This window comes from Cajanus cajan, chromosome 5 (genome assembly GCF_000230855.2).
Source record: "Cajanus cajan strain Asha chromosome 5, NIPB_CcT2T_4, whole genome shotgun sequence".
NCBI lineage: Eukaryota > Viridiplantae > Streptophyta > Magnoliopsida > Fabales > Fabaceae > Cajanus > Cajanus cajan.
The window spans coordinates 72184365-72196551 of record NC_138521.1 but is presented as its reverse complement, the minus strand read 5'-3'; the positions used below and the strand labels follow the sequence as shown (position 1 = coordinate 72196551).

At 36.8% G+C, this 12187-nt stretch overlaps 2 protein-coding genes across 2 annotated transcripts; both read right to left on the bottom strand.

Annotated features, from left to right (window-relative positions):
* Positions 1-223: 223 nt before the first annotated feature.
* LOC109811418 (PLASMODESMATA CALLOSE-BINDING PROTEIN 5) lies at positions 224-1404 on the bottom strand. Its single transcript, XM_020375174.3, has 3 exons — positions 1242-1404; positions 805-1053; positions 224-540 (listed from the first exon to the last, which is right to left on the bottom strand). Exons 1-3 carry the CDS (start codon positions 1306-1308, stop codon positions 506-508), a joined length of 351 nt encoding a protein of 116 aa, XP_020230763.1. The 5' UTR covers positions 1309-1404; the 3' UTR covers positions 224-505.
* A 1916-nt stretch (positions 1405-3320) lies between these two features.
* On the bottom strand, positions 3321-3713 carry LOC109811391 (uncharacterized). Its single transcript, XM_020375138.1, has one exon. The coding sequence runs from the start codon at positions 3711-3713 to the stop codon at positions 3321-3323; it is 393 nt and encodes a 130-aa protein (XP_020230727.1).
* Positions 3714-12187: the final 8474 nt, after the last annotated feature.

Genomic DNA, 12187 nt, shown 5'->3' with positions numbered 1-12187 from the left:
ACTTTCTTTTTGTCCATATTTTTAATAATTAATTATTTTATAAAATTATATTTTATATTAAAATCGTGCAAAATGCACGGGTTGAAAGGTTAGTTCTTTATAAAATCAAATATAATTATTTTAACTTGTTAAAAGATTAATTTGGAAATAGACATTTTAAAATACGATAAATCAATTATTGACAAGAAAGAAGAGATATGCAGAAACTACGGAGAATAACTACTACCTCAAAATCCTGTGAGAAATTGTTGATTCACGTTAACAAATAATTTCCAAACACACTAATTTGACTTGAATTAGTTAAACCGAAAAGAATTATTCGCCATGGTAGTGTTTCACTTTCACATCAAGCACCAACTCAGACAAAAAGGAATTTAAGAGACACAAACAGAAAGGAAGCACCAACTCCATTATTCCCTCCAAATTGTTCAACTGCAAAATATGGTCTTACTAGTCTTTGATGTAAGAAAATTAATGATAAATTACTTCGAAGTTCGAACTTCATTCAAGGAAGTAACTCATACTTGCATGAGCCATGACCTGCCATTGGACAAAATCACAAAAATACGAGATACTATCATTTACCATGGATATTACAAACGAGATTAAGTAAAGTACATTGTTAAGGTCCAATAATTAATTTTATTTTATTTTAATATAGATGACGTATATTCTCCACTGAAAACAATAAATAGTTGTTACTATGAATGAAAGGGTAAACTGTAAAGCATTGAAACAGCTTTAATGTAATACTAAATAATTTGACATTATATATATCTGAAGATGAGTTATGAGAGATCTTACTTGGATCAAGATCAGTGGTGATTGCAGCAGAATTGAAATAGCAAGAGCCTCCTTTGTGCTTGTACCTCTGATAGTAATTGTTGAAGACATAAGAGGCATGATCCCTCATGGTATTTGGAAGGTAACAAGGTTGGTTCACTTGTATCTTGCTGCAATCTGCTCCACCCTTTTCACAAGCCCAATTCATGGCCCTCCGTAACTCCTCATCTGGTGTCTGCTCATCTGCTATGCACCATTCCTCAAATTGTCCTGAAATTTTCCGATATGCAATAAGATAGTAAAGAAGTTTGGCTTCTAACACAAAAATAAATTAATGGTTTTAGTTTAGTTTAGATAACAATGATCACATATAAGGCACAATGAATTATTTCTTTTTAATAAATAAAAATAAAAAAACTGAGCATATAACTGGTAGAGGTAATTAATGTTGATTTTACCAAATGCTTGAATAGATAGAGTCAAAAGGAAAAGAGCAATCGAAATTTTGAGCATTGGAGAATTCATTTCTCTTCACGAGTTTCTCTTATCTAACCTTGAACTATGTTTCGTGTAATGGCTGAATAATATTCTTATAAGCGTTACTCACTTTATAAAGTTTCATGTTAGAGAGAGAAAAGCTCAGATCTTAATATAGAGACACTTCTTCACACACCATTCCTTCGTTGTTACGATAAGTGTTTGAAACTTGACTTTTCTTTAGAATGTCTCCATCACCATGATTTTGTCATACCGAATTTTCACTTTTCATATATCCAGGTGATATACATGGACATTCCAAATATGGTATTTCGATTTTTTTTAAATCCTCGATAACTTGCCTAATAAGAGTAGAATATTGCATATGCTACAAAAAGTAAATTAAGAGAACCTTCACAGAAGTACTTATAGGGATCAATATTTCTGTGGCGAGTAGGATCAAACAATTTCTTTGTAATTGTAGTTTTGGTTGAGATACTTTTTTAGCTAACGTTCATTGTACAAGATATGAAGAACAAACAGTTCAATAGGTCCATTAATCCAAGCATATATTTTCTTTTGCAACGAGGAATCTAGATGACCAATTTTCCAAGCAAGCTATTAGACCATAAAGCAGAAGTCAGGATCTCTAAAGGAATTGCAAATAAAGAAGTTATTTCTTTTCATTTGTTTATGTCTGCTCCACTGGCCAAATAGAGGATTTCTTACCAAGACCTTTCATCCCAATGCCTCTCTAGTTCAATTATTTATCACATTTCCATAATGGGGCACTTGTTGCCTAAAGGATTAACTTAAAAAATGATTAGGATTAGGAATAAAGATCCACAAGGAGGGTTTTCTTTTCTTTTTTTTTAATAAAACACAAATAGTTGCAGCAAATGTTTGCTTTAAAATAATATAATACTTGAAAGATAAAAGAAAGAATTGATACAATAGTTAAGACTCGATAACATAATATTGTAGAAGACGTATCCTAATACCTATGTCCGTTAGTGCTCCCATGTGATCAGAAAGGATTTTCAATTTCCTAATACGTACCTATGTCGAATAATTATTGCTTATTACTCTGCGCAAACCCATTTAGGGTTTAACATAGGAAACATTTTGCTAACCAATATCCGCGTTTTGTTAATTACTTAATTTATTTTTTAGTTGAATTTCTTTCAATTTTTTCTGGCCCTGACTCTGTATAAGTATTGTAGATTGGATTAACAAACCTCATCCTCTCTAAAATATGTTAATACTTAATATGAAGGAAAAAAGGACTACCTCTAGCTTAGTAGTTCTAATTAGTATGATTATTGTAAGTGTATTCGGTTCGACTTCGTTAGTGTGTCTCATACGTGATACCGATACGGTACACACAGAAAAGACAATTTGTATATTGGTTCAACTTCAAAGTTATCTTCTGTTATTATAATAATTTGGTAAGCCTGGTTGCATGAAAACCGTTTTCTAGTTGAGATGAGTGATATATGTTCTTGTATGTACGTATTAATTATATTAATTTAGTCAGCATTATATTTCTTCTGTGGCATCACATCTGCGATTAGTTTCCCCATTTGCGCCATGTCCATCATCATATGGCCCTAGTACAAAAATTGCCAGTTCCCCACTGGAACTAAGCATAAATTTTGTTACATATATACTGATTCCCTGTAAAATCAGGTTCCAAAGCAGATTGATAACATGTTAAGCACTGTTGCTGCATAAAAAGTACACTAATCATAGACCGAATAAAAGAAACCTATAAACCAACCTAGAAAACGACACAGATGGTTCATAGATATATATAATATAAGATATTCAAGGACTCACTCAAATTTCGAAACACGTACCCTCCAAATCATGTTATTTTCTAACCTAACCGTTGAATCTACTAGCTAGTCATCGTAAAAAATAGTGATAATATGCTGATTAATTGATAGCAAAGTGCCAAGAAATGACGCCTTTTCGTGTGACACATGATTAGAGGGGGTTATAACTTTTATATATGAAGCTACATTATTACTTATTAGACAAGTATGTAAATGTTAATGTTACAGGTGAAGAGAAGTATCAACACCAGAGTCAGAACCGGAATCCCAATCATATACGTTCTTCATTGAAGCCTGAAGAGACTGTGTATGTGTACAATCAATGGAGCGTATTGGGGTCTCAATAGTGCTTTTGTTGTACTCTTGCATGCGCGGCGAAGTTGGCCACAGAGAAAGAGAAACATGGGGGGGTGACCTTGATGGCATGATCAGTTCAGGGTGGAAAAACTGCCTCGTAGTGGGTTTGGAATTGAAATGTTTAGGTTCAGTAGTGAGCATCTTCAGCAAGTCTCTCTTCTTCCTCATTTCTTTCGCTCTATGCAACTGTTTAAATCTCTCTTGTAGCAGAACAATGGAAGAGCGAACCACAGAGGGGTCACGGATTTTCCTTCTCATTGTGAGTTTCTGTGTAGCAATATCCTTTGGTTGTGTTGCGGCTTTAAAATGCAGAATAGTGGCTATAAGCAGAAGGAGCTCTAAGGACTAAGGAGGAATGAAATGCTTTACGTGTGTAGTATTTATAGAGTGGTGGCATCATGTTTTGGAATAAAATATTCGACTTTAGTCCCTCAATAAAATTCTTAAATGATTAAAAAAGAAATGAGAATCGGCTGCTAAGGTGTATAATCCAAAAAGAAGATGTTGATTGGCCAATCTAGCCTGTGACCTGTGTATGCGGCTATGTGGGGGAATTACATAAGCATTTCGGCACAAAGAGGCAAAAGCATTGGTAAAGCAGAAAATGACTCGCGCAATAGTCCAAGGGAATATGGAAGGTAGCCCATGGAAGGACGTGTTGGGAGGAATAAAAAGTCGAATGATGATTTGTCAGCATGTCCAAACGCCCTATTCTTCAGCTTTGGGGTTAGTGGAATATTTTTTGTGGCCTTTGTTGGGATATGATATATTTTATTTCTTTATTCGTAATGAATATGATTATGATATATTAACCTTTTCCTTTTGTTGGAAGAAGGGGGAGTTGAACAATTGGGCATAAAGGACAAGGGCTATTCGCTAGGAGGGAGGAATTAATGATCTTGTCTGTTTATCATGCTATGATCAAAGTATAAGGCTCGGATTTGATGTTTGATCGAAGAATTGCGTATGACAAGGACAAACATACCAACATTCTTCTCTCTCTTTCTTTCTCTCCATCTCTATGCAAGTTCTTTGTCTTCAAGTCTTTGGATGCGAATGGCATGCAGAAATGAAAGCTGCAGATACCACTAATGCTTGGATTTGATGTTTCATTTATGCAGCATACCCCCCCTATAACTTGGTCTAAGGCTTTGAAGTTTCAAACACGTGTTGGCTAATTGAGATTATATTACTCAAATATAGGCAAGGCGTGCACTACAAATGCTATTATATTTTCTTTGCCCATTAAGTTTACTACAACAGGTTGTTGAGGAGAAAGGATACCAATAAAAATTTGCAACATACAAGGATAAAAAAGGAAACCCATGAGCTATAGCGACATAACGATAACAATGAGTGCGAAATTTTTACCTAAATAATATTTTTTTTTTTTTAAAATTACACATTTAACACCTGTACAAGTTTATTTACTGAACTAGAACCTTTTACTGTGCATGCTCAGAATTCGGTTCCCGGGAAACCGAATTCTGAGCTTCTATATTTTTTTTTCTCAGAATTCGGTTCCCCGGAACCGAATTCTGAGTTTTTTTTTTTTTTTTTTTGGTTTGTGGGCCAATTTGGGCAAATGTTGGAAGTGGAACGGCCCGTTCCGAAAGCAGAACGGGTCGTTCTGCTTAAACAAACAGAGTATTATTTTTTAAATTAAAACGGGCCAAGAACGGTCCGTTCTAGAATTAAATTTTAACGGAAAAATTGACCCCTAAAACGGCCCGTTTGAAAAAAAAAATTAGTTATTTTTTTTAACCTGGAACGGGCCGTTTTTATTTTAGAACAGCCGGTTCCAAAATAGAAATTTAAACAATTTTTTGAATCTAGAACGGCCCGTTTCAGGAGTTGTTTTTACGAATTACAACGTGGATTGGAACAGGCCATTCTGGTTTTGGAACGGCCCGTTCTGGGCAAACAGTAAAAATGCTGGTTTTCCTATAAATAGGCTCTCTACCCTTCATTATTTTCACACGATTTCAGCTTACCTTCTCTCCTTTGTTCCTTCCGTCTACCCCTTTTGAATCACTTTCTTAGAATCACGTTCATTTCCTTTAAACCTTTCATAAAATGGCTTCTTCAATCTACGTTATTGTTCATTCTGATAGTTCCATTAACCAATGTCCGAATGAAGGAATCACCTTCTCCTCTCCATCTACAAAATTAGTTCGTATCAAGAGAGGAATTTCTCTAGAAAGGCTTCAAAGAGTCATCCACACAAAGCTACATCGACAAGATTCTGAGAGGGTGGCTAGCATACATTTTCGGTACCCTATTAGACTTGGCCCAGGGGTTAGTAACTATACTTGTGTTGAGTTGACGGATGATGAAGACGTTGAGGCAGTTTTCAATGTTCACGATTCTAATCAACTTCAATCAGGTATTGAATTATATGCTACATTTACTACAGTTGAATCACATGCACCACAAGTTTCACCTTCACATTCACCTTACGAAATTTATCAAAGTTACCAGAACACTAACCCATCTGGCCCTTCTTGTGATATCCCCTCCAACTACGACATTGAGTCATACACACAGCTTTTAACTGGTCCAATCATGGACCTTAATCAAATACCTTCTCAGCCATTTGAGCAAGCTACACCTTCTGCTTTTCAACCCAATGTTGAAACCAACATTAAAGATCATGTTGTTGTTGGTCTCCCAACAGAAAATGTCTTTGATCCTTTTAGCGAGGACGAAGACGAAATTATCTCTGCACATGAAGATGATGATGAAGAAACCCTCCCAATTCCAAATAATCCACCACTACAACCAGTAGCCATATACAACCCACCTCCTCACTTTTTAGAGTTTTCCAATGAAATCCAACAAGACACTGAGTAATGGCCACATACACTCGTTGCAACAAGTTTTTCGTTCAAAGAGGTAGGGAAGTGGATGCAATGATTAATGTTGGACATGTCTACTCGGAAATTGCAAATAAAACTATTCAAAATGCACAGTCTAAGGCAAATACTCATAGAGTTATCAGCTTTGACAGATCAACCAGTAGATTTCTAGTGGAAGAAACGCAACATTCCAGAGAAGTTCGACCAGCTGGGAGATTTGCAGTAAGGCTTGATGAATTGTGGTGTGATTGTGGCAAGTTCCAGAAAGTTCATAACCCTTGCTCACATGTACTTGCTTCATGCTTACATGCACATCATGACTATGAAAGGTACATATCTCCCATATATACCTTATAACAAGTTGCAAAGGTATACGAATGACAGTTTGGAGAGCTTCGACATGAAGATTATTGGCCTACTTACACTGGTCCAACTTTGTAGCCAAATCCAGAACTAAAGAGAACTTCCAAGGGTCGACCAAAGTCCACCAAGATTAGAACAGAGATGGATATTAGAGAACAACATAGTCATGTAAAAAATTGTTCTTATTGTCACACTCCTAGTCACACTAGGAAGACATGTCCGAATATTAGTCATGGATGTAGTTCCCGCCACCATTGATCATTATTGGTGTAATCAGTTGTAATAAATTTATTTAGTTATGTAATATTAAAGTTAATTACTTGGTGATAGTATCGGATACTACGTTGTGTTTGTGTTGAAATCGTATATTGTGTTGAAATCGTATATTGTGTTCGCTACAATACTTATAATTATAATAGTTTATAACCTTCTTATTAGTGCATTAAATGTAAAAATGCATAACATTAAAATTAATATTACATTGATAAAGACACATAGTACATTAAAATAAAAAAACAATAACATTAACATAGAGTGATTTATATACATTTTTCAATCTCCGTAATGGTGTCCAGTTCCACAACGAGGGCGACGTCTATTATGGCCTGGATTACGCCGTGGAGGTTGTTGCTTATAAGGATTTGGTTCATCATCAACCACCGGATGTTGAAATGGTGCTGAAGAACTTCCAGGTTCATTATCGAATTTTGGTCGATAAAGAGATCGCATGTATGATTGTGCTGAAGATGGAGTTCTAAAATCTACTCCAAACAAATTTGTATAAAAATCCTCTGAAGTTGTTGCAAATGAATGTCGTCTGTCAATTATGTTTTCTTCAGGAGCGACGTAGTGACGATTTGATACATGCTGACGAGTCTCTTCATGCGATCGCATGGAAGTTCCACCAGTCTCAAATGTTGTGGAAGTCCTTCGTTGTTGATGGGTCCTTGGATCTTGTAGTAGTCGTGGCACAGATAAAAAATAGATGGAATTGGCCATGTACCATTCCATGTATTCTAGTGTGTGAAACAGTGGGCCTTGCATTGGATGACCCATCAATGTGTGCTCACGTCTATTGTTCCATATGTCGATCCATTGAGCATGTCTTGTAACCCAATTTTCATCTTGTCTTCCCCTCATGTCAATGTTGTGCAGGTTATCCAAATTATTCGGTGGAGAAGGGACATCCTGGAAGAGACGAAATTGCAATTTCACTCTATCAGATTGGTGCCATTCAACAATTGCAAAACAAATAATGGAGGTACATGATATCCATAGCAGAGCATCTATATATGCTTGCATCGGTATTGCTGTTTGCAATACTGCATATGGCGCCCATAAAAACTACAAAAAAATTAAACTTTTTTAGTTAACATATTATGCTAAACAAAAGAAAATAAAAAATAATAATAAAACTTTGATTTTAAAGAGTTACCTGATCATTTTGAATGTGATCAAACCTTGATCTATATCCAACAACATCATTATGAGGTACATTTTGAAAGTTTAAAACTCTGCCTCCGCTCCATTTACAGACTAGAGGGAATGTTGATGGTATCCTAGAAATAGGCGCAATATATGGCATGCGATGTCATGCCCAAGACTGTAACAAAGATGCACAACCACTCATTGTTTTGCTGCTAACATTTGTAGCTCTACACATTTCCCTATATAACATAGCCAAACAAGCTGACCCCCAACTATATCGTCTTTTTCTTGTAAGATTTATTAATAAAGGTAAATACATAAGATGTACCTTATTGCTTGTTTTGTCAGGCATCAAAACACCTCCTATTAAACCTAATATATATGCTCTACAATGTGCATGAAGTTGTTCTTGAGATGGTTCCTCTGGTAATTCTAACATATTTTCTCTTAACCACTTTAATTTAATCATAGAGCCAATTAGTGACTCACCTTTAACTGACATGATTCCGAGATAGGTGGAGCACATTTCCTCCTAGTCATATAATGTTGGGTCAATGACTGGTAAACCATCAATTCTTAGGCCAAGTTGAAGTGCAACATCCTCCAGTGTTATGGTGCACTCTCCAGTTGGAAAATGGAAGGTATGAGTCTCAGGTCTCCATCTTTCAACCAAAGCTGTGATTAATGCGTGATCCACTTTCAGATGTCTGAGGTTTGCAACCCCAGAAAAACCAACTTCCTCTAGTATAGGAAAAATTAGAGGGTGAGTGTTAAGTCTCAATTTTACCTCTTTTTGGATGAGACTTATTGAACAAATTCCACTCATCCTTTGAACCATTGCAATATAATTGTTCTCTTTTTGGTTCATTTTGTGTGCAGATATAACTAACCCAAATTCATCTAACAATACCTTAATCCACCTCATTTTTTGTGCAGGTATTGAGGAAGAGTGGAAAGTTGAAGACTCTTAGGATTGGAAACCTAAGAAGCTAAGGAGCAGAGAAGAGGTTCTGCGCCGGGCTCAATATAACCTGCGCTGGGCGTGACAAAAATAGAGTATTTCATCTCTGCCAGTTATATTGCGCCGGGCGCAAAAAGAATTAAGCCGGGCGCAAAAGGAATTAAGCAGGGCGCAAAAAGAATTGCGCCGAGCTTGTGTTGAGACAGAGAGTGCTTGACTTCTCTGGAAGAACTTGCGCCGGGCGCGAAGAATTGTGCGCCGGGCGCGGAACCCTAATCTGATCTCCCAGACTCGTATTTGAAGCCATTTTCGGGGATCTTTCTCTCCATTCTCACATTGGGCGCCTCCAGGAGCTGCGGAAGGGATTCTCAGGGCTTGGGATCGTCCGTGTGCGGATCTTTCCTTCGGTTCTTCACTTCCTCTTCCATCTCTATTTTGTATTTGCCCTCTTTGTTGAGTGGTTTCACCCATTTTGTGGGGTTAGATGTAACCAACGTACTCTATTGTAATCTTTACGGTTTTAATGATATATATACATGTTGTTTTATTCGTTGTTGTGTTTGTTTCTATTCTTAATGCTTGCTTTGGATTGATCACCCTTTGCATGATTTAAGGTTCCATGGGTATTGGAAAATAACCTTTGAAACTAGTTCTGAAACATATGCCTAGTGGTGATTGTATCTAGGGATAGAGCTTGACCCATTAGTAGTCTTAAACCCTAGCCCGTAATGCGGGTGTAGATATTGGGTACTCAAGGGATTGATATTCAATATCCGCATCTAGGCTCTTTCTCTAAGGGATTAGGTTTGAGTAAACTTATGGGTTGACTAAGCAATGAATTCAACAAGAGATTAAGGATACATTAGTGTTACGTTTGGTGAAATCTGACCCCCACAACCTCACAATACCACAATACCATTCCTTACCTTTTCCACTCACAAAACAATATTTATTTACAGCTTTCATTCCAATAGTCACAACTTTGAATTCACTGCACAAACTATGAAATTGGAATTATTCTTTAGTCACGAATAGTCAATAAATGCTTATATTACCTTCTAATCCCTGTGGATACGATATTTTTACTACTTGAACGGCCGGTATACTTGCCGTGTTTGAGACCGTTGATAGAATTAAACGAATTTACAAATATTAACAAAAGTGTTTCAACGGAACTCTCAACAAGTTTTTGGCGCCGTTGCCGGGGATTAGAATGACGATTTAGTATTTATAGCTATTTGTGATTTAATCCTTCATTGTTTTTGTTATTTTTTGTTAGCAATGAATTGATGAAGCTAACTTGTGTACTCTAGTCTTCAGCTTTCTCTTGTATGCAAGGTACTGTTCAAATTAGAATGACCAATCCTTCTGAGCCGTTGTTGAGCAATCATTAGGTTGAACACAGGGCAAAGGGGAACAAGAGCAACAGGAGGAGAAGGAGAGTAGAGCACTTCAAGTTGGTCACTGTCAGGCTCGGGACAGTAAACAAGCGCTTCCTGGGAGGCAACCCAGAGATCTGAACTGTGTTTTAGATTTTTGTTGCATGTTGTTCTGTGTTATAAGTGTTGTTTTGTATTATGTGTTGTGTTTTGTGTTATATGTTTTGTGGTATATGTTGTTTGTGTTATGTGTTAGTTGTTAGAATCATGTTTGAATGGGTAAATATAGGGTACATTTTGTTTGGAATGTGAGGAATGAGGCAATTCTGTGTCTAGGTGGAAATAAGGCCTGATCCTAATTTAAAACCTGGGCAAATTGACCTTTTAAAGTGACTATGCGCCGGGCGTGACTCTTTTGCGCCCGGCCTAATACTCAATTTTTGGTCTCTGGAACCACCACGCCGGGCGCGTTTAACGCACGCCCGGCGCGATATCAGATTTTGAAACCTCGTTGATTTTTACTGATATTAAGCCCGGCGCATCTGTGTTAAGCCCGGCGCACCACATTCCTGACAGCCCATATTTATCTGTTTTCAATCATGTTTCTTTATGTTCTGTTGTATGTTGTATGTTTGTGTGCTTTATGTTGCATTGTTATAGTTCATATCCGTGTGCATGCATGTTGTGCTTAATTTTGGTCTAAGGATATTCTCCATTTTTGCTATATTTGCTTGGTCATCACTGTGTATAATTTTTGTGCTCACCATGTTCTTTCATGAGTACACTCTGCAATCACTTCTGGTTACCAGGACTTTCAGGCGTATACTGGTTGGCCTGGGGACCAGGCTCCTAAGTTTGGGGGAGTGGAGCTGCTGAGATTGATGGAGTTGATGATGGTGGAGCAGCTCTTGGAGATGATGATGACCAGACCCCATAGATGGAAGCAGATGGAGCCTACCTTAGTTTACCTTTGTCTATTGCAATTTATTCTTCTGTCTTTTATTTTCAGTATTTAACTGTTTTTATATATAGTTTTTTTTTGTGATTACTTTGTTGGTTCTTTTTGTGAATATTCTGCTTTAGCATGGTTTTTAATCTTGTTGATACTTGCTTTGCTTGTGGTTGATTCTGGATTGTAGTTTGCTTGATGTTTATAGTGCTTGTACCCTAGACATTTTCAAGTCACATTAGATCTTTAGTTCATGACTAGTTGCATACGGGTTTCAATGTTGATCATAGAACTGAGCTGAGCTTGATAGTTTGTGGATGCATAGCCGGGTGAGGTTTGAGCCTAAAACACTTATGAGTGAACTACGCTTAAGTTGCATGATAGACTTTGCTTGAGTTTCCCTGGTGGTTTGCTTATGTTGTGCACTTATATGATCAAGGCATTCATACTCCTCTATTTTGTAACCATCTAAGCCAAAAAGTCATCCCCACTCTTCACTTGACTCATACCTTTCTAAGCCTAAACACCACACCTTCCACTTGTCCCAAACCATTAAAAATTAACCATAACCCTTGCTTTGGTTAAGAGAGCAAACTGATGACATCAAATAAGTTTGGGGGAGTTGAAGAATGGGGAATTTTGGGAAGAAGAAAGTATGTGGTCAGCCATTACAAAAAAAAAAAAAAAAAAAAAAAACAAAGCAAAACAAAAACAAAAATATTAAGATGCAAAAATATAAATATGCATCTCATAAAGGCTAATGGCTTGGATCAGGTAAAGGGCATGTGCCAAAT

Excerpts from the sequence above, each read along its gene's own strand:
- LOC109811418 (XM_020375174.3), bottom strand. The coding sequence starts at position 1,308 with ATGAATTCTCCAATGCTCAAAATTTCGATTGCTCTTTTCCTTTTGACT. Across the intron at positions 1,054-1,241 it reads TCTATCTATTCAAGCATTTG|GACAATTTGAGGAATGGTGC; the intron begins GTAAAATCAACA and ends GGAAAATTTCAG. Across the intron at positions 541-804 it reads CACCACTGATCTTGATCCAA|GTCATGGCTCATGCAAGTAT; the intron begins GTAAGATCTCTC and ends GTCCAATGGCAG.
- LOC109811391 (XM_020375138.1), bottom strand. The coding sequence starts at position 3,713 with ATGAGAAGGAAAATCCGTGACCCCTCTGTGGTTCGCTCTTCCATTGTT.